The 22,309-nt window shown below is 47.7% G+C and overlaps 1 protein-coding gene across 10 annotated transcripts in view; it reads left to right on the top strand.

The window, feature by feature from the left end:
• The window catches only part of TRERF1 (transcriptional regulating factor 1), a 220,155-nt gene that overhangs the window by 175,176 nt on the left and 22,670 nt on the right, over positions 1-22,309 (top strand). For 3 of the 10 annotated variants that reach the window (XM_081296691.1, XM_081296693.1, XM_081296689.1), the window contains exons 5-13: positions 3,002-4,744; positions 6,168-6,214; positions 7,190-7,340; positions 8,434-8,736; positions 12,346-12,727; positions 13,551-13,617; positions 15,028-15,167; positions 15,295-15,401; positions 17,072-17,147. In XM_081296691.1, the coding sequence (XP_081152817.1) occupies positions 3,260-4,744; positions 6,168-6,214; positions 7,190-7,340; positions 8,434-8,736; positions 12,346-12,727; positions 13,551-13,617; positions 15,028-15,167; positions 15,295-15,401; positions 17,072-17,147 (2,758 nt within the window). In that variant the 5' untranslated portion in view covers positions 3,002-3,259. The remainder of the gene's footprint in view (positions 1-3,001; positions 4,745-6,167; positions 6,215-7,189; positions 7,341-8,433; positions 8,737-12,345; positions 12,728-13,550; positions 13,618-15,027; positions 15,168-15,294; positions 15,402-17,071; positions 17,148-22,309) is intronic. The other 7 variants (XM_081296697.1, XM_081296696.1, XM_081296694.1 and 4 more) reach the window with 5 other exon arrangements.

Here is a 22,309-nt window from a genome sequence, read left to right as displayed (position 1 = left end):
TACAGTTCAGAAAGGGACAGAAACCAATACAGCTCACTCCCAAGTGGAAGGGGACAACTGCAGTAGTTTCCAGATTTTTCTGCTTAAAAAAAATCCTCCCTGAACCCCTCACCTTTAATATATATATATATATGTAATTGAACCCAGGGGCACTTTACCACTGAGCTAAGTCTCAAGCTCTTTTTATTATTTTATTTTTGAGACAGCAACACTGAGTTGCTTAGGGCCTCAGTAAGTTGCAGAGGCTGGCCTTGAACTTGAAATCCTTGCTGCCTCAGCCTCCTGAATCACTAGGATGACAGGCGTGCACCACCACGCCGGGCTCATCTCTCACCCATTTTTAAGTTTACATTTACATTTTTTTAATCATGTGTTTGCAAAAGATACGATCTCTAGAATGTTGTAAACATTGATATTTTTAAGTAAAACTATGACGTCACTGTTTTAATTTTATCCAGTGGAATCTAAACACCGCAGCAACTCAGTACCCACTATCCTCCACTTCAAAAACCGCACGAACACGCTCTTCTTTAATAGTCTGTGTTCTTTTTCTCCTTAAAATTTTATTTCCATTTCAGTTTCCCCGTGGAATTTTATCCTAATCTTATATATGTAATATATTTTTATGCTTGAAACTCTTTCATTTGTGTCCCCATCATATTTCTCTGGGATGACTTATAAAGTTGAAACTTTTTTAATTTCCTAAAGTCATAAAGCTCTATGCATTAAAATTTTTCTTCTGGCTTGAGTTATCGTTACAATTCTAACAGTACATAATTGATCAGAACAACACAAATGTATTACTAATTTGGATAACTAATTAATAAACATAAAAATAAAATTATATTGAAAATATTTCTCTTAATGAGATGGTGATAGTGGATGGCTTTTTAAAATAGACTTATTTATTGATATACAACATGCATATCTGTATCTGACCAGATTGTGTACAGTTTGAATTATCACAGAGCATGCATGCCCAGGGATTATCATGCAGGGTTAGCGCTGGCATGTTTCTGCAATTTATTTATTTATCCATGTAAGACCATTATTTATTGCTAGTATGAGACAAAGATCAGCATTGTTATATTTCCATTTTTCATTTATGTAGGTGTAAACACTGAAAACCCTCATTCACATAGAAATACAAATTTTGTCAGAGCAGGGTCACTTGACTCTGATCTACTTCTGGGTTGTATACCAAAATTCACAAAGTGATCCATCACCAAAAAATCATATTTGAGGGCTGGGGCTGTAGCTCAGTTGGTAGAGCATTTGCCTTGCATGTGTGAGGTACCAGGTTCCACCATATAAATACAAGTAAATAAAATAAAGGCATAAAAATCATATTTGAATTATTTCAATTAGAACTTCCTAATTAAAAAAAAAAAGAACTAGAAGCTGGTTGTGGTGATGCATGCCTATAATTTCAGCTACTCTGGAGGCTGAGTCAGGAGTATCACAAGTTCAAGGTCAACCTTGGCAACTTATTGATACCCTGTTTCAAAAAATGGAGAGAACTGGGGAAGTGGCTTGATAGTAGAGCACCCCTCGGTTCAATCCCCAGTAGCCATCCCCACCACCACCCCCAAAATTAGAAACTGTTCCTGTTGGAGAGATTGCATTATTAGTCCTGTGCTTGCTTTCTTGATTTTCTAAGTGTCCTCTTGTGTGGCAGCCAGTGGAAGTCAGATCAGGGACATAGTAGGTTTCTCTCTGGACCAGTAAATCTGGTTAAAATTTGGAATCGGATGGGTGAGTTTACTTCTCTTTTTGTAAAAGAGGAGACCAATTATGAAAGAGCAGGTATCAAAAGACTACAGTACCTCTCTCATTCTCCAGATACAGAAAGGAGCTTCCAGAGAAGTTGAAGATTTGGAAACCGATTCTCTTAAAACTTTAGGGGTGTGCTGGGTTCTGTGGTGCACACCTATACTCCCAGCTACTGAGGAGGCTGAGGCAGGAGGATCACAAGTTCAAAGCCAGCCTGGGCAATTCAAAGAGACCCTATCTCAAAGTAAAATAAAAAGAGCTTGGGATGTGTAACTTAGAGGTAGAGCACCCCTGGGTTCAATCCCAACGACTGCAAAAAAACCATACACCCAACAAAACTTCAGGTGTGTGTTCAGTGCTTGGAGAGTCCTCCTGTGCTCCCAGAAGTTCACAGCCCAGTTGGAAGTCGATACTCAAGAACCCAAATGGACTCAAACCAGATCAGACCAGTCTTTCCAGTTTCCTGTTCAAGTTTCTCAAAGAGAAAAACTTATTGATCCAGGCAACATTTTTATGCCAGATCATGGCATAAGCTTCTGGCCAGGTAGAAGCATTTCCCTGAGCAGGGACCACAGAAGCCAGGCAACTGTTAGGTTGAGCTGATGATCCATCTACTCCTCCTTCCAACCCCTCTCCCTTTCTATTCTGCTACAATGCAAATAGGCTCTCTAGTCTCTGAATTCCCAAATCTCCTTTTTTTCACCTCTACTTTTTTTTTTATCACATACAGGTCTTTCCTCTTTGTGTTGTAGTGATTTATGTACCCCATCACCTTTTCTAATTATCAGCCCCTCAAGGTTAGGTCCATGTCTTAATCATCTCCCAGCATCAAGCTTATACTTGGTAGGTGTCTAAAATATTTGTTGAACAAATAAATTGCATGTCCTAAACTCCTTCATATCCCCCACAGGTCCTAGAATAGTGCCAGATTTGCAATAGCAAGGTCCCAGAAGAACTGGTGAATTAATCAATTAACAAGTCAATAAACTAATGAGCCATTGAACAGTGGCTTGAAAGTAAGAGAACTCTTGACACCTCATGGGAGAGTCCAGATCGGCAGAACCGTTGCAAAGGATGTGAAATGTATGACACTGGCTGTTTCTAATTGAATGTCCTATTTTATATATATATATATATATATATTTTATAACTGGTTGTTTTGGAGAGAATTGCTTGTCATGAAACATCTAAGTAAACTGTTTCCTGTTCTTTGTGTCTTGTCTTACAGGTGTGAGCAGCGTCTCCTCACCACAGTGGTGTTTGGTCCATACCTCAGCTCGGGTGAGGATGTAAAACCCCGGGCTCTGCAGATGAGTGGTACAGGCCAAGAGGAACCCCTCGCTCCAGCCTCCTTTACAGACATGTCAGCCATGGAGTAGTGTGGACGCTTTCTCTCAGCTTCTCAGGGTTTCCGTCTTTTTGGGTTTTCTTCATTTACCTTTTTTTATGGTTTTGTGGCTGGACATTCATAACCAAGGCAGACGCCATGGGAGATCAGCAACTGTACAAGACCAACCACGTGGCCCATGGTGGTGAGAACCTTTTCTACCAACAGCCACCCCTTGGTGTCCACAGTGGGCTGAACCACAACTATGGGAATACAGTCACAGGGGGTGGAATGGATGCCACTCAGTCCTCACCCATCTCCCCCCACTTCCCTCAAGATACTCGGGATAGTCTGGGCCTACCTGTTGGTTCCAAAAACCTTGGCCAAATGGATACCTCGAGGCAGGGAGGGTGGGGAGGCCATGCAGGGCCTGGAAACCATGTCCAGCTACGTGGCAACCTGGCCAACTCAAATATGATGTGGGGGGCACCCACCCAGGTGGAGCCCGCTGATGGCTACCAGTATACCTACTCCCAAGCCAGCGAGATCCGGACCCAGAAGCTCACCAGTGGTGTCTTACACAAGCTGGACTCTTTCACCCAGGTGTTCGCCAACCAAAACCTGCGAATTCAGGTCAACAATATGGCCCAGGTGCTGCACACCCAGTCAGCAGTGATGGATGGAGCCCCTGACAGTGCCCTGCGCCAGCTGCTGTCTCAGAAGCCCATGGAGCCCCCAGCACCGGCTATACCTTCCCGCTACCAGCAGGTGGCCCAGCAGGCTCACCCTGGTTTCACTGGGGGATTGTCCAAACCAGCCTTTCAGGTCGGGCAGCACCCATCCCAAGGGCACCTGTATTATGACTACCAGCAGTCACTGGTTCAGATGCCAATGCAGGGAGGACAGCCACTGCAAACCCCACAGATGCTGTCACAGCACATGCAACAGATGCAGCAGCACCAGTATTATCCACAGCAGCAACAGCAGCAAGCAGGGCAGCAGCGGATCTCCATGCAAGAAATACAGCAGCAACAGCAGCAGCAGCAGCAGCAACAACAGCAGCAGCAGCAGCAGCAGCAGCAGCAACAGCAACAGACTCGCCCACCACAGCCTCAGCCGCAGCCGCAGTCGCAACAGCAGCTACCACTGCAGCAGCGGCAGAGTTCAATGCAGATACCTCAGTATTACCAGCCCCAACCCATGATGCAACACTTGCAAGAACAGCAGCAGCAACCAGTGCATCTGCAGCCCCCTTCTTACCACAGGGACCCTCATCAGTACACCCCGGAGCAGGCGCACGCTGTTCAGCTGATTCATCTGGGCTCCATGCCCCAGTACTACTACCAAGAGCCCCAGCAACCCTACAGCCACCCCCTCTACCAGCAAAGCCACCTGCCCCAGCACCAGCAGCGTGAGGACAGTCAATTGAAGACTTATTCTAGTGACAGGCAGGCCCCGGCCATGCTGAGCTCCCACGGGGATCTGGGGCCTCCTGATACAGGAATGGGAGACCCAGCAAGTTCGGACCTGACCCGGGTTAGCAGTGCCCTCCCCCACCGACCACTCCTCTCCCCCAGTGGGATCCACCTCAACAACATGGGGCCTCAGCATCAGCAGCCGTCTCCCAGTGCCATGTGGCCCCAGGTATTCTCACAGTGGAAGTGTCTCCCCCATCTCAGTTTGCTACAGGGCTAGCCAGGGCTGAGCCTCTGCAGTGCCCAATCCTCTGTCCACTTATCAACCTTTTTCTTCTTTATATGTTTCATAAACATTAACCTACATGTGCCAGACACTGTCTGTGCCGGGCGCTCAGCTTTGATTCAGTCCTTTGCCCATAGAGCTTATAATCTCACTAAGGTGATGGTCAAAATACTGTATCATATCCTAAGTGATTCATGTAATGATCAAGACCTTGAGTCACACGCCAGGGACCACACAGTGAGGATGGGTGTCTCACCCCCTTAAATTTGTATCCTCTGGGTAATCCCTATGAAACTGATCCCCCTTTGGGACCATTATGACAGCATTTCTCAAAGTTCAGAACAGCAGTTCTACAGAATATTAATGGATATTCCTGGGGAAATAATGGATTTGTTGGATAAATTTGGAGTTTCTCAGGGTAGAACAGGTTGCTATACTGTAGGGCTTCTCGGAGCCTTTAATGTGCCAGTGTGCATTGTGACTCTCCCAAAGGGGATGCTGCATATAGTTGCAGAAATGAACCTTATCTGTCACAGAATCTAGGATGGTAACATGAATAAGCAAAATGGCCTGGTATGAGACAATTGGTAGTGGTGGAGACTGTAGTAAACTGGACAGCAGACATCCTGTCTCATTCAGAATTTTTTAAAAAACAATCTAGCCAAATAAAACATGTCTGCAGGCCAGATTGAGTCTGTGAGCCATAGTTATTAACTCTTGGTTAGTTCTGATAATGACCACTGTGTGCACCGAGTACTTAGGCATGTTCCAAGTGCTACAGACTTGTGCGACAGGGTCTTGGGAGAAGGGGTCCCCAATCTGTAACTAGTGGGGTAGAGAAAGGGCTTAAGGGAAGCTGAAGGCCACAGGTGAACTTGCTCTGGACCTTGTTTCATCAGGGACACAGACCAAGAAGTAACTGGGTCTGTGAGGGCCTTTGTGAATACAAGGATGAGAGTCCATGGCCAGGGCTTTTAAAGCTTTTATAAAAGAAACCTGCATGTGGTCTTGGGGCCTGAGGCTGAGTCATCCAGCTTTCCTCTGTGTTCCTTGTGGGCATGAGGATGGTGCCTGGTCTGTGCACAGAGTGGATGCACTGGGAGAAAGGTGGAGGAAGTTTGCATCCTAGTGGGCTTGTGGCTGCTCCAGGAAGAGGGCAGTGGTCCCTAGTCAGGGGCATATAAGTGAAGGAAATGAGGTGCAGAAGAGTGAAGGCTTAAGTGGGCAGGAGCAGGGTCATTGTGAGTGGGAAAGCTCTGGAAGGCTAGGCCCTGGTGTTCACATGGGTCAAAAAACCCCACTTCAGAAACACAATTTTTTTTCTCTTTCTTCTTTTCTTTCGGTGTCCTGCTTGGCTCACAATTAGATGCACCTACCTGATGGGAGAGCCCAGCCGGGGTCCCCTGAGTCAAGGTAGGATGAATGGAGGCTTGGTGGTATTTTCCGAGACTGGGAGTTTTACTGGGTTGTTTCTCATGATTAATTTTTAAATTCAGAGTCAATTTTTCAAAGAAGCATAGGAATAATAATAGCAGTTGTGTTTGAGCAGTGATTGTGTGCTTGGTACCGTGTATTGTGTATAGTGAAATAACACAGTGGTTATCATGTGCCTTGTCAGTAGGAAGCCCTCCATGGTAACGCATTTGCCTTGTGTGTGTAAGGCCCTAGGTTCAGTCCCCAACAACCACCCCCCCCTCCAAAATAGCAAGCATTCAATAACCATTTAGCTGATACTGTTTTCATTTTAGAAATGAGAAAACTGAGTCTCAGAGCTTAAGGGTATACATTAAGTAAGTAGCAATGTTGGGAATAACTCCAAAGCCCTTATTCTGTCCACTATCCATTTAATCAGTTAGGATTTATTGAGTGCCTGCTGTGTGCCAGGCACAGAGCTGGGCTTTGAGAATGCAGTGGTAATACCATAGCCTGGCTCCCTCCTCTCATAGCCATGGTGAAAAATTAAAGACGAAGCCAGATCCTGGTAGACTGCTGAAACGTGCGGTACAGACTACCCCAGGGGACTTACCCCAAGGGACTTACCCCAAGGGACTTAAGTGTCTCTCAGAGAAGCCATTCAGAGGAGATGTGCTCAAGCTGACTCTGGAAGGGCAGTAAACCCTTGGTGGGAGAACCCCAGTTCCTGAAGGCCTGGGATAAGGAGGATGTGTTGGTCAACTCTCATATGCTTTTAAGAAAGCCCTTTCCCACTCTGAGCCTCAGTTTTTCATCAAGTTGGGCTTGGTTCTCTGAAGGGTTCTGGGCATCAGACAGGGGAGCATTGGATGAATAAAATGGGTATGCTATGGGTGAGAGGTCTTGTGATAAACTGCTGTTTCTCCTTCCTCAATGTGTGTGTGTCCTCTCCATTTGGCCCTACCCCTTGAGTAGTGGCCAACCCAAAGGAGTGTTTGGGGAACAGTTTGATGCCAAGAGCAAGCTGACGTGCTCCATCTGCCTGAAAGAGTTCAAGAGCCTGCCCGCCCTGAATGGCCACATGCGGTCCCACGGTGGAATGAGGGCGTCCCCCAGCCTCAAACAGGTTAGCAGGACCTAGTCCCTGGTCCTTCTCAAACCATGTGCTGCTTGCTTTGCTTTGCCGCCGTCAGAAAAACTGTGAGAAATTGGGATGGGAGCCCTATGTGGGCACCTGGGGAGGCATAGTTCTCCCCGAACCAGATAAGACTTCAGCTTGGATGCTGGGAACCAGCCAGGTCAACAGCCCTACTTCCCTGGCCTTACGAAGAAGGGTCAAATAGGGGCCTCTCTACTTCCCAGAGAAGACAGGAAAAAAAAAAGACCCACACATGTAAATGCCACCTTATTTTTAATTTTTGCTACTTGAAAGACCCAAATCGACGGCCATTAGGGCCTTCAAGATCAGTGGTCAGTGGCCAAGGAAAGAGGATGTAACCATCAGGCACTCAGCCAGAATTTTGTGTTTGCCAGTGCAAAGGTGTTTGGTTCTAGTATCCAAAGAGCCTTAAACACCCTCTGGATTATCCACGTAGAATATCTAGGTAGTATACTGTCCATGAATTAATTAAGTTAATTAAAATTCAAAGAATTTTCTCAGAATTTCTTGATCTTAAAGTCTAAGAGATTATTTCTGTGTTAATCAAAATGTGGATTACCCAGATCTGTTCATCTCCTGGCCAGGCCAGATAAAAGAACTTCACTTTTTAAAAAATAACAGGTTTTGCATTTTCAGTGTGATTTCTTAACCCAAATAACATATAGGATAGGTTGCCAATTTCAGCCTGACATAAGAAAACTGAAGCCCATGGAATTAAACGCTCCTACAGAAGATCACGTATTTTGTTTTTACTGATTACAAGTCAGTGTCATTGTCCTTAAAAGCAATGACAACCACAAAATTTTTAAAAATATTTTAACATACAAGTGATATGTGGTCAAGATGTTTTAAATGTAGAAAACAGAATGCATGGCCTTATCTACCTCAACTGCCATTACTAAACCTAGGGACCCAGGCTTGTAGGAAGGAAACCCCTGGCAGCAGTGGTTCCCTGTCACCCACGCCTGATGTCCTGGAATCTTTTGGGAAAAGCAAGTGCATCATCCCCTTTGGGAGAGCTGCTCTCAGCCCAGGATCAAAGCCTTTATTGTCTGTGTAGGAGGAAGGAGAAAAGGCCCAGCCGCCTCCGCCCCAGCCGCCACTGCCGCCTCCGCCTCCACCGCCACCGCAGCTCCCTCCCGAGGCAGAAAGCCTCACGCCTATGGTCATGCCCGTGTCTGTCCCTGTCAAGCTTCTCCCGCCCAAGCCCAGCTCTCAGGGGTTCACCAACAGCGTCGTTGCCGTCCCCTCCGCCAGAGACAAGCCAGCCAGCTCGGTGTCGGACGACGAGATGCCTGTGCTCGTGAGGATGACCCTCTCTCCCCCTCACTCCCCCCAGGGGGCTGCCCCCCACGCGCCTGCTGTGAGTTGCTGCTCTGCCCCACCTGCCTGGAGTGGGGACATCCCTTTGCTTTCTTGGAGATGAGGATAGCTCTTCCAGAGTCACTGACCTGACCTCCTCTTGGGGCTCAGCCCCCCTGGCCACCTGCCCACTGCCCTTTAAACACCTGTTACTCTTCCAGGTTGATGGGCTGCATTAGACACCTCAAGGTGTTCCCAGGATTAAACAGAGGATAATTTGGTTGGAAGTCACCAATACAACCATGCCAGTTATTAAAATATGGGATAATTTATCCAGGTAATATCAGCTGTTGCCCAGGGCCCTGACTATTTCCCAGGACTACTAGACCTCCCCAAATCCAGCCACCAAAGAGGTAACCCCTGGAACCGCAGGGCCTCAAGGCTGTAGCCCTGGCATCTATTCTGATGATCAGCCTTAACACATGCTTAATATTTTCAACATCATATCTGCTTAAATACTCTGGAGAACCCAATTTGTTCAAGTTCCCAAAGTAGTGCTACTGAGAGCCACCTACCCCTAATCTCAGGAAAGCAAAGTGATTTGTGTTTCTCACTGAACTGTTAACGTTCTCCTTCCCTTCCTCAAATTCCTCTCTCTCTCTCTCTCTCTCTCTCTCTCCTGGGGAGACCGACTGTATCACACTTGTCCCTTCCCACAGAGTAGTGTGTTGGGTCCTGTTTCTCCTTAGAGAATAGATGGTTGCTGAGAATCCAGGAGGCAATGAGAGTAGAGCTGAGCTAGAATAGGATTGGAGTGCACAATTAAGGGAACTAGGAAAGTCCAGAAAGAGAGACCGATAGAGAACCTCCAGAGGTGAAGATTCTCAGAAGATGACAGGAGGGCGTCAGCAACAGGCAGAGATGAAATGGCATATCCAAGCCACCTCTCTGCTCAGGGAAGTTCCTGATTTAAATGCACTGCATTTAATCTTGGAGAAATCTCAGTCAAGGGTTCCTAGTCACACAGTAGTCACAGTCCAGGCAACACAACCAAGACTCATTCATTCAAGATGGTGGCTGAAGAGATGGATGGCAATGCAGACAGTCCCCTTACAAGTTTTCAACTTTACAGTGGTACAAAAGTGCATTCAGTAGAAACCATACTTTGAATTTTAAATATTGATCTTTTCCTGGGCTAGCCATATGCAGTTCAGTTCTCACTCACAATGCTGGGCAGTGGCATCAAGCCACAGTGCCCAGTCATCTCTAGGGGAAATAACTAAGACTCCATAGTGCGCTATGATCCTAAGGTAGGATGCTCAGTAGGTTAGGGGTGTTCGATGCATTTCCACTTAAAAATACTTACGATGGGTTTATAGAAACATAGCCCCATCATAAATCAAGGTGTGTTTGTACACCAGGTGGCCTGAAGTAATGAGGCACTAGGGACAGACAAGGGAGTTTGGTGTGAGTTTGCACAGGAGATCATTGTAGGGAAGTTCTGAGCAGGCTTTGAAGGGAGGGATGAAGTTGGCTTAATTGCAGGGTAAGAGACTTTCTAAGTTGAGAGATAGGCTGAAGTGGAAACATGGGGGTGGAATTGAATGAATGTGAGCAAGATCCTGGCACGCGATGTAAAGAAATTAAAATGTCTTGGAGGAGCCTTGAATTCTGAGCTCTATGTCTCACCAAATAGGACAAGGGCAGTTGAGCCCCTTACCCTCTGAGAGTCTTGATTTAATCCCTTGAACTAGAGAAGGTTGGACTCATCAATAGTTCTCCCAGTTCTCTGTAGCCAGAAGCTCTTTTATTTTATTATTTGTTCTTTCTAGTTATACAGGACCATAGAATGTATTTTGACATATCATACCTACATGGAGTACAGTTTTTGTGGTTGTACATGATGTTGTAGCCAGAAGGTTTTAAAAGCTCTTGGTGCTTGTCCGCACTTCCAGAATCCAGATAGCTTAGTGGGGTGGAACATTGCAAATACTTCCTGTCACATGACAGCCAAGTGTGACATTCTGAGTAGCTTCTCTGGTCCAAGTGGCTCAGAGCCTTGCCTGGAGGATGAGAAAATCCTACAATAGAGGTGGAATAGCAGGACAGGAGGCTGGAGGAGAGAGCCAAAAGGGACCTCAGGCCCTGTGATCTAAAGTCTAGATTCCAGGGCAGAGCTGAGATCACTGTGAGGTCCACGTGTACTTACATGACCTCATCAGTCACCCAGAAACAGGGCTAAAGTTTCAGGATTGCTCCTCAGTTGGCATTGAGCAGGGAGTTGTTGAGCCTCCTTCCTCCATTCTCCATAGCTGCCTCTCTCCACCTCAGCCTCCTCTCCACCTCAGTTTTCTCTTTCCACCTCAGCCTTCTCTGTCCACCTCAGCCTCCTTTCTCTACCTCAACCTCTCTTCATTTCAGCCTCTCCCCTGCAGACTCAGGCGGTGAGGAGCCCTCTGGTGGGGAGAAGAGGTGGGCTATGGAGCTGTGGCCTGAGAGCCCCCTGTGGCTGAGGCAGGACTTAGGAACCTCCACACTGAAGCCTGGAGCCTGAGACTCTCTGCTGCCTTCTTTCCCCAGCTCTCTGCCTTCCTAGACTCCAGTCTTAGAAGTTGGCAAGGCACCTTGGAAGACAAGGATGCTAAGGGAGAGCCTGTTGCAAGCAGGAGGAGCTCAGAGATAAGGGGCCCAGTGGGGCAAGTCACATGGTCTGGAGGCAGCCAGTCACATGACCGTGGCCAGCCCTTCCCATCACCCCCTGCTGTTGCTCCTATCAGGCGCCACCCTGGGCACAGGGGTTGCTGGGAACTGCAGCTGTGACTGGCCCCTGACTTGCAGTGCTCAGGAGGGTACCTCAGACTGCTCAGAACCTTTCCACAGGTATCCCTGCCGCCTCCCCCACCCACATCAGCCCTTGACCTTTCAGGGCTGATGCTGGCACACAACCCAAGTCTGTTTCTGTTTGGCTTTGGCATGCCCTGCTTCTCTATTGACGTGCATGTGTTTACTTATCAAGTATATATGTATCCATGTGGCAGATCTTCCTTCCAGACTAAGCTTGGTTCCATTGCCATAAAATAAACTAACTCTGCTGACAGGAAGACGGCCCAGGAGGAGGGCTTGCTACAAGTGAGCTGCAGTGCAGCGCAGCAGTGAGGGGTGGGCAGGGGGGAGATTGAGCAGATCCCCAGAACCGGGCCTTCGGGGTCGCAGCGGGCCTGGGCCTTCAGGATCACAGCAGAGCCCAGGGAGGGTCGCCGGCCCTGGAAGCCCTGCCAGGCTGCGCCCCTCTGCCCTGCTGCCCTGAGCGGATGGTTCTGCCCCCTTCTCAGAACATGGGCTCTCTGTCCCCGCGGAGCCCACTCAGCTGGATTCCACTCAAGCAGATGGGAATGTAGTGAGAAGCCAAGAGAATCTGAATTGATTTCTTTCGCCCACCCACCCTTCCCGTTACCCCCGGCTTGCTCCGGACATCAGGGGCGGCTTCCCAGACCCCTGATTTCTTCCTGGCCCAGCCACCAGAACCCGCCTTGGCCGAAGCGGATGTGGTGGGAGCGGGAGGGGGACAAGCGGAAGGGAGTCCGTCCCCATAGAGACCCCTTCCCCGCACCCGTGGGGCTGGCCTGTGGCGGGGCAGCCTGTTTGAATCAGGTCGTTGTCCCGTCTGTAGGAAATCCCCCGGAAACACCAGCCCGCCGTGGCCAAGGCTGAGGAGCCCCTCAAGACCGTGCAGGAGAAGAAGAAGTTCCGGCACCGGCCCGAGCCCCTCTTCATCCCGCCTCCGCCCTCCTACACCCCGAACCCCGCCTCCTACTCTGGCGCCACCCTGTACCAGAGCCAGCTGCGCTCCCCGCGCGTCCTCGGGGACCATCTGCTGCTGGACCCCACCCACGAGCTGCCCCCCTACACGCCCCCGCCCATGCTGAGCCCGGTGCGCCAGGGCTCGGGGCTCTTCAGCAACGTCCTCATCGCCGGGCACGGCCCTGGCGCCCACCCGCAGCTGCCCCTCACGCCCCTCACGCCCACCCCGCGGGTGCTGCTGTGCCGTTCCAGTGAGTCGCCTGTCAGCCCCATCCCTGTCTGTGCTGGGTGCTGTCCTGCCCGGGGGCGGGGTTGGGGGGGTCTCAGGCTCTTCAGCTGTCTATGATTGACCCCACTGATTTCTGTGGAATATCTGTTATATGTACCAGAGACGGTGCTGGGGTGCTCAGAAATTCTTAGATACAGCCCTCATCCTCAAGGGAATCACAGTGTCATTGAGAGAAAAAAGTGATGTGATCCCTACCATCTCTTTGGGATGAGGAAATAGTTTTAGGTGCACATGCTCAGACTGCCTTGGATGATGGTAGAAGACATAGAATAAACATTTAGTAGCGATTAGGTATGATATGCAAGACCAGGCCTTGACATTTTAGCAGGCTTTATAAAGATCAAGCATGAAAAGTTGGGTGTCATGGTGCCAGCCTGTAGTCCCAGCTCCTCAGGAGGCTGAGGCAGAAGATCACTTTGAATCTTTTGAGTTCCAGGCTACTTTTGAGCTACTGGGCTACATAGCAAGACCAAGTCTTTACCAAAACAAAACATGAGAGGCCTGTGGTCAAGATCTCTTTCTAGAGCAAGAATACTTGCATGGGAACCAACCATAGCTTAACAGGCCAGTGTGGGACAGGTTTCTCAACCTGTGTGAGAAATGGCTGGCCTTAAGCCACTAGAACCACATTGCATCCAACTCTCTGGTGAAGGACATGGGTTGGTGGAGGAGTAGGCCTGTCATGACTGGTAGGCTAACAGCTCATTTGCTTCAGTTTCTTCAGCCTTGCTTCCCTGTTGGCCAGTAACCTCAGGTTTTGTTGTTGTTGTTGTTGTTTGTTTCAGATAGCATTGATGGCAGCAACATGACGATCACCCCAGGGCCTGGAGAGCAGACCGTGGATGTTGAACCGTAAGAAAAAGCCAATTATTTTTTAGGACAGAAGTCTCAGCTGAAGAAAGGGATCAGGGGCTTTGAGAAGAGTAGTCAGTACCTTTAAGTCAGAGAGGCCAATGATAGAGAAGTTGTGGAAATGTAGGACTTTGGTATTTCTTCAGTACTCTTATTTCCCTGTTGTTGCCAATATTTCAAGATCTTTGCCAAAGCCTAAATGCATAGTGAAAGAGTAAAGCACTGGATTCAGAGAACTTAGCATCCCTGTCTCTGGCTTCATAAGCTAATCTAGGTGGACCGCCATGCTTTCACATCCCCAATGACATTGAGGCATGTCTAGATGTCCAGCCTTCTTAAGAGACTCCTGAATGCTCCTGCTTTCCCAATTCCTCTGTCAGATTCTTGGCCACGCTTCCAGATGAGCTTGTTGAGTACTTGAATCATGCATGGGCAGTAGGAGGTACAGTAGTCCCTGCTTATCCATGGAAAATATGTTTCAAGACCTCCAGTGGATGCCTGAAACCTCCAATAGTACCAGACCCTATATACAAATATTGCAATGCCTCAGTACTCTAGCTGATATCTTAGATGGCTACTAAGTGATGAACAGGGGGGTGGTGTATACAGAGTAGATACTCTGGACAAAGGGATGATTCACATCCTGGGGGAGGATAGATTTCATCACATTACTCAGAATTACATAAAATTTAAAACTTATAAATCGCTTATTTCTGGAATTTTTCCACTTAATATTTTCAGACCTCAGTTGACCATGGGTAACTGAAACCACAGGACACAAAACTGGAGATAAGGAGGCACTGTTGTATTAGGGAAGGGAAAAGTTCTTTCAATGGATAATCACAGAAAAGGCACTAAGTAGTGGAGTATACTGAGTCAGAAATCAGAAAACTCCAGTTCTGGCCCATTTTGGTTTTTATCTGTATCAAGTTAACCTTTCTAGACTTGGGTTGACTCTTATTAAATAACTATTAGTGTCTTGTGTACATCACAGATCTCTGTTAGGCTAAGAGAATAATGTATGTAAAAGTGATCTGAAAGGGATAAAAAATTATATACAAACCTTAACCTTATATTCATCTGTCTTTCCTGATGAAATGGTACCATCAGCTATGCTCTGGGCAGCTGTTTTCTTTGAATTAGCCCCCTTTCCACTCCAGTTACAGAGCACTAGAAAGGCTCCAGCCTGCTCCCTCGCTCCCCCTAACAATTCTCCCCAATCTTAAAGCTGTTCCTTATCTCAGTGAAGAAGCCATGCCTGGAATCTTAGGGTCACACTGTGAGGAAATGCCCCTGCGTTCTTCTTGCAGAAGGAACTGGTTTCCTTCTTTTTCAAGTTCCTGACAGTTGCCCTTGGCTTAGGCCATCAAATTCAAGACCACACTGTTGTTTTTCTTCTTGTTACTAAAGACGCATCAACATTGGCTTGAGATTCCAAGCAGAGATCCCAGAACTCCAGGATGTCTCTGCCCTGGCCCAGGACACACACAAGGCCACACTGGTGTGGAAGCCCTGGCCAGAGCTGGAAAACCAGGACCTCCAGCAGCGAGGTATTGGCATATGGGAGAAGCTGGGTGGGTGAAGCTTGCTGCTCTCACTGGAACCTCCGGCTCCAGGATGATGTGTTTTTCCATGATGCTGAGCTTTCTCTGATGCACTGGTTCTCTTTATTCCCAACAGTGGAGAATCTTCTGAATTTGTGCTGTTCAAGTGCATTGCCAGGTGGAGGGACCAATTCTGAATTTGCTTTGCACTCTCTCTTCGAGGCCAAAGGTGATGTGATGGTAAGGAACCATGAGAAGGAGGCGTCACAATTAGAATTCTGAATAGTATTTCCCCAAGTGTCTGTACTGCCCCATGAGCCATACAAACAATTTGTAAGATGATGGCCAGTCCACATGCCTCTGTGTTGCTTATCTCAGTGAGAAGTCAGGATTTAAAAGCCTGCAGAAGAAAAACTCCAGTTGGACTTCTTTTCTACACATCTGTACTTAAGCAATAATTGTGAGCACATCTGTCTTAGGAAATTAGAATTTCTTTTCATCCGTCTTGTATTTCATATCAGAAAAACTATTACTGTCTTGTGTACAAGTTATTCTCATTATTGAAACAAGAGTTTGCCCAAAGTAGCCTGTCACACTTGCAGATGGTCCTCCTTGCTATGAAAATCAGCAAAGTTTGGTGTTTACAGAATCTTTTTACCTCTAACCCAATGAAAAGTGTACAGTTCACCAGTTGGGTCCATTCTTCCATTTTTAACACAGTTTTACAGGTGTCCCCTTATTGCCTTCTGGCTAGATCACTCCACCAGTAACCTCATTTCCTCTCTGTATAAATACATGGTTCTTCTTCATACTGGATCCAGCTTCCTGCTTTTAGATTTTATGAAAATGTAACAGTAAACTAATGTCTCAATGCCATGATACCCTTCAAGTACTTGTGTAGAATAAGACTACACTTAGGAGGAGTTGGAGAACTCTTCTTCACCCTTTGAGGTTAGGGTTGCAGAGTAGCACTCCTCAAAGTTTTAATGTGCACAAGAATATCTGAGGAATCTTGTTAAAATGCTTATTCTGATCCAGCGGGTGTGAGGTGGGACCCAAGGTTCTGCATCTAAACAGCTCCCAAGTAATGCTGGCACTGATGATCTGTGGGTCACACCTGGAATATCAAGATTCCAGGCTTTACTCCATACACTGCTCAACTCTGCCTGCAGTGTTTTATTGTGGTGGTGGTGGTGGTGGTAGGTTTTTGTGGTACCAGGGATTAAACGCAGGGCCTCACACATGCTAAGCAAGTGCTCTACCACTGAGATACACCCCCAACCCTTTTTAAATTTTTATTTTGAGGCAAGTTCTCGCTAAGTTGTCTATACTGACCTCAAACTTGTGATACTCCTGCCTCAGCCTCCTGAGTAACTGGGATTACAGGTGTGCACCACTGCACTTTAAAAAAAAAACACTTCCTGCAGTGTTGTTTTTAAAACCCATCGAGGCAGATCTAAAAGGTTTAATTTACTTAGTGAGGCCTTCTAGGGGGACTACTTGTAGTTATTCCTAATACAGCTGCTTACATTCAGTTGTAATGAGACATGATTTTTGTGTAATACAATTACAAATCTCCCACTCATTCCTTTGAAGCCCTTCCCAGAGACAACCCCCGTCTCTCTGAGGCTGGTGGGCCCTCACCTAGGAAGGAGTGAAGTCTTAGTCGCTGCCTGAGTGTGACATGTCCAGCTGGCTGCCAGCATGGGCTGGGGAGGGTGTCAGAATGAGGAGTCTTGTTGGGGGCTGAACAGAAAGCAAGCCCCAATTAGAGTAGTCTCTCTCTTCTTTCTAGTGCCTCCGTCCCTGGGCTCAGCAGGGCTAACCGCTTTCCCCTTTAGGTAGATGATCTCCGTAGGATACACAGACCTGTCACTGACTCTTGCCTTTTCTCTCCTCTGGATCCACAGGCTGCTCTGGAAATGCTGCTGCTGCAGAAGCCAGTCAGGTTAAAATGTCATCCTTTAGCAAATTACCACTATGCCGGTAGGTTGCCAGGAGCTCTGTGCCCCGTTGATTCCTGAAAGCAGGCTGCTTGCATGTTTGTCTGTGTCGCTTTTTCATAATTTTTAATAACAAATAACACTGGTTCTGTCCTAATCACCATTTGTGATCTCAAGCCTCCTGGGACCCAGCAGATGGGTATGTTTCTGTCGTTGGCCCAGCACTGTGAGGCCTTTGTCTAGGTAGGCACTCCTGCTTCTCATGGGTGTGCCAAGACCTGTGTGATAGTAGAATGTGCTTGCACAAGTGGAAGTGAGGCCCGTGAACTGGTGAGGAAGAGCCACAGAGGGTACAATACAGAGCTGGTGCCCATCAGCAGCCCCCAGGGATTTGGAACCAGTAGCGGTAGGTCCAGACCTTGGCTACACCCTTGACCAAGTCCCTTGGCCTTCTGCAGCCTTATTTTTTGCAATGCTGAGGATTGAACCCAGGGTCTTGAACATGCTAGGCAAGCACTCGACCACTAACCTTAAATTTTTTTCCACTGTAAAATGGGATTCATGTTTTATTCCTCGTAGAGTTGTTGGAAAGGAAAGAGGTAGTATTTGTAGCCCCAGGTGTGGCACATTCTTTTTAGCTGCTGTTATTCATTTATTCATCTGTTACTTATTGAAAATTTACTGTGTACAAAGGATTGTGCTGAGCACTAAGATACAACAGTGGCTGTGACAGACATTGACAGAGTCCTGCTGTGCAGCTTAGAGGAAGCAGTTCTTAAACAATGGGTCACTCTAATGACAGGAGAAAGGGTTTGGGGAGTGTGTGGATTAATGGTAGCATTACCAGTAAGAGGGAAGAAGATGCCTTTGAGATTTGAATGGAGTGTGAAGCATACAGAGACAGGGAAACTAGTTGGGGAATCTGAGAGGTGACAAAGAAAGCTGAGGTCAACATCTTTATGTCCATTAACTCTGGTAAGCCTGTTCATTCTGAGGTCTTCACAATTCTGCCCTGGTTCTCTATATTTCAGAGGGGCTGAATCTCAAGTGCCCCTTGATTTTTAGTCATTTCAGGGTTTCCTTGGTGCCTTGAGCAGAACCTGCCCAGGTAGATGCTGAACATCTGGGCATTCAGACCTAGTAATACTCTTTCCAGTCCTTGGTACAGGTGACCAGATGTGGCCTAAGGTGAGGGCTTCTTTTTTTTTTTTTTTTTTGAACTCAGGGTTACTTAACCACTGAGCCACATCCCCTTTCCTTTTTTATACTTTATTTAGAGACAGGGTCTTGCTGAGGCTGACTCTGAACTCATGATCCTCCTGCCCCGGCCTCCCAAGCCACTGGGATTACAAGTCTGGCAAGTAAGGGCTTCTTTACAGATACTGAAGTGTCCACTATTTGCCTTACTCATGAGTTGGCTTTCTGCCTGTTGTCACTAGGTGGAAAGTCTTGAAGTCCCTCAATATTTACAGCAAGCCCAGGCCAGACTTCTTCATTAAGCAGATGTGGTGTCACACGCCTATAATCCCAGCTACTGGGGAGGCTGAGGCAGGAGGAGGGCAAATCCAAGTCCAGCCTGGGTAACTTAATGAGACTGTCTAAAAATGAAAGAAAAAGGGCTGGGGATGTAGCTTAGTGGTGAGCACTCTTGGGCTTAATTGCCAGTACCACCAAAAAGAAAAGAAATCTATCTTTGAACCAGTGTCCTAAGTATTCAATTTCTTAATATCATCTCCATCGTTTCCTGTCTGTCCCAAGAGTGGGTTGAAAGATGTGGGAGTTCTCTTTAATCTGCCATGGAAACAGTCCCATCTTCTCTTAATTTCCACCATCATCTGCTGCCCATTAAGCCCTGACAGGCTGTCCAGCCTCCTGGAGCCTGTCCCAAGCTTCTCTGCATAGTGGACTGGCTAATAGGAGCTTCCCAACTGTGGGCTTTGAGATGCTGCCTCCCTCTGCCTCAGTGTGGAGTGGCCAGAGCCTCAGGGTTAGTCATGTCCAGTTATAAACAACTTCATATGACACAATTCCCCTCCAGTCCTCCCCAGTGTGTCAAATAAATATTATTTTTATGCGTGTCATGACATGAAAAAGACTGGAAAACTATGGGCTAGAAGCCCCATGTAGTCCCAAGCAAAATAAGTTAAAAGCACCAAGACTTTACCAAGAATGTGAAACCAGAAGGTCCAAAACTCTGCTAAAATAAATTGATCATTTGGGGTTGGAGGCCCATAACTAATCTCTTACCCATCTGCCCTCTCCCCTTTCTCCCCAGGCAGGCAGGGAAAGACTCTTGCTTTCTGGACTCATTTGAGAGTGAGAGGTAATGAGAGGTGGAGCTGAGGTGTGAAGGGTCAGCATCTCCAAGGAAAAGAGTGCTCACCTATATCTGCTAGTCACTTGCTTTCTCCAGGAAGTGACTGCAGACCAGGCCCCAGAGAATATTCTAGAATTTTGAACAGAAAGGGCAGAGGTCACTGCTCCCTAAAGTCTGACCAAACTCCATGCCCTTAGCAGTAGAGGAGGTGGCAGAGTCCACCCCATCCCATATCCCACCTCCTTCCCTCCACTCCTGACCCCCCCTTGTTTGGTTCCTTGGTGGCGAGAATCCCACCCCTCATGGCCCCACACTGTCTTGGCTCTTCTGTTGAGGTCCATCCACTTGCTCCCCAGTAGGACTGTCGGCTCAAATCCAGCCTCACCAGAACACTGTCTTTTAGAGCTCCTTTAGCTTCCAGCTCTGCAGCTGTGGCCAGTATCACCCACCACAACTCCTGATCCTGGGATTGTATGTTAGGCTTCCAGTTACCAAGAGAAAGAGGTCAGCTCTCCAGGGCCTATCTGTGCCCTGGAGGGGAGGCAGCAAGGCTGAGCTCAGGGAGAGAGGCTGTAAGTTTGGGGGAGAAAGACAGACCTGTGAAGATCACTTCCTGGTTTGCTCATTACCTTCCCTTTCCCACTCCATCCCAAGCAATTTAGTAAGAAAAGGAAAAAGTGATCAATGCTGGGACCCAGAAGAGACATGCCAGGGGATGAAGGACCAACCAGTTGGGGTGGGCTGCTTACTACCGTGGTCAGCTGAGTCCTGTACAAGATTCTCAGAGGAGGGTACTGCAGCAGTGGCTCCCAGCACTCAGTTCACTCAAGGACACATGGTCCAGCTCACTGTCCCTCTCTTGGTATTGCCCCCCACACTATCCACCCATGTGTATTTTCCAGTGATTCCCAGTTGCCACTGGGTGAGGAAGGTCTAAGTGTGGGGAAACCAAAACAGGGAGGTGCCTGATTGTGATTAGTTGGCTTGCAGCATCCTTGGTTTCTCCACTGAACTGGTCATTCTGCAGATGGGCACAAAGTGGAGGGGGCTTGAGAGCTGGCCCTGGCGTCTTGGCCAGGGTCATAGAGACTATCAGCTTCCACCACAGCCAGGGCACCTACTGAGTCCTAAAACCCTGCCCTGAGCCCTAGAGATGAGGGAAACCTAGAGGAAACACCCATTCCTTGGGGGAGGCCTGTTCTCTGCCTTGGAAGCTGCCCCAGTTTGATGAGGAGACAGAATTACATTCTCAAGAGAATACTTTGTAAGAAACACAACTGTGGTTTCATTTTTCAGGCATTCTTTACCCATGTCTCTAGCTGCATAGAGACACAGTCCCCTCAAGGCAGGAATGGAATTAACACTTGTCCTCTTGCCTTGCCTGACATAGCACTTGTGAAGAAAATGTTTAGTGGACAAGTTCAAAATATGGATTCAGGTTGGGGCCTCCCTCCCTTTTGTCCTCAGGGGGAACTTTGGTAGCAGCTTGCTTCATCCTGTACCCTAAAAAAATTATCTGCCTTTCACCCACTATGAAAACCCTATAGAGAGGGGAAGTCAGGTATGAAACAATCCTCTTTTACTATGACGAACCAGTCTTTCTGGTGTAACTACAATAACAGCATCAAAAAAGTTTTTAAAATCCTGGAGGGAAGACAGAAAGGCCCTCTAAAAGATACTGTGTTCAAACTTTCTCTCCCCCTCCATGTCTCTTTTTAATTGCCTGGGTTCACTGTAGATGGCCCCCAAATTAGCCACAGTCCAGAGCCTGTTTCCCAGCAACCGAAGCTCAGAGCATTTTTCCTCTGGATACTGTTCCAGCACCAGTTTTATCCAGTTAATTAGGCTCTTTGTCATTAGCCTTAATCGTCTTGTTAGGGGCCCCTGCTGATAATAGCCCAATAGCCAGGAATCCCCAGGTGGAACAAATGAGTTTGGGGGGATGTCAGCCCACTAACCCTGGGTGCCTGCTGAGTGGGCAGCAGGGATCTTACAGAGAGAGGAAGGACAGAAGGAGAGGGGAGGATTTGTGGCAGTCCCCTGCCTCGGTTTTGCATTTTATCCTGGACTTTGTCCAAGATGCAGAATCCCAGAAAGGTTGGCAAAGATTCCTGTCTAAGAATGAGGAGAGTGCTTGTGTGCTGATAGACCCCAGATCACAGAACCGCCTGAGCCTTTCCTTGATGTTTGATTCCAGAGGGATTTTGGAGGCAGGGAGTAGATGAAGAGGGAAGTAACAGGAGCACTGTGGATTATAAATACTCAGAGTAAGGAGCACACACAGGAACCTGTGGTCTTCATGAGGGCCCCTGGGCACACATCAGAGGGGCAGTGTGTGGCCTGTGACCCTGGGCTGATTTGGAATCTTCTCTCCAAGTGGCCAGTGAAGATCCAGAGCATCTGTTGGGCACCTACTTAGGATCAATCAATCACAGGGCAATGGCCACCATCCTCATGTCATAGGTGAGAAAACAGAGAAGTAGACTAGCCTGGGGTCACAAAAGGAGTGAGTGGCAGAATCACGTTCACACCTTCCGGAGGTGCATTCAGATGTTATTGTATGTGCCAGGCTTTGGCTTGAAAATTCTACCTAGGAGCCCAGAGATGGAGTCTCAGTCCCTGTGGGCAGTCCTGAGATTAGGAGGCCAGTTGTAGTGTTGAGTGTGAGAATGGATTTGTTGCCTGGCCCAGCCTCTGCCTGTTGCTTCATGGATGCCCTGTTGGACACACAGAGCATTGTCATTTGCACATGAGCACAGATCCTGGAATTATGCAGAGAAGCCATCTCTTCCTCTCTAGGCTGTGCTTCCTGCCCCAGCCTCGGAGTAAGACAATGGCACAGAAGAAAGGAAGCAAGCAGCCCGCTCCTCTTCAGGACAAGTTGTGCA

Source organism: Spermophilus citellus (assembly GCF_964194105.1).
Source record: "Spermophilus citellus genome assembly, chromosome: 5".
NCBI classification, from domain to species: domain Eukaryota; kingdom Metazoa; phylum Chordata; class Mammalia; order Rodentia; family Sciuridae; genus Spermophilus; species Spermophilus citellus.
This window is presented reverse-complemented; position numbering and strand designations above follow the sequence as displayed.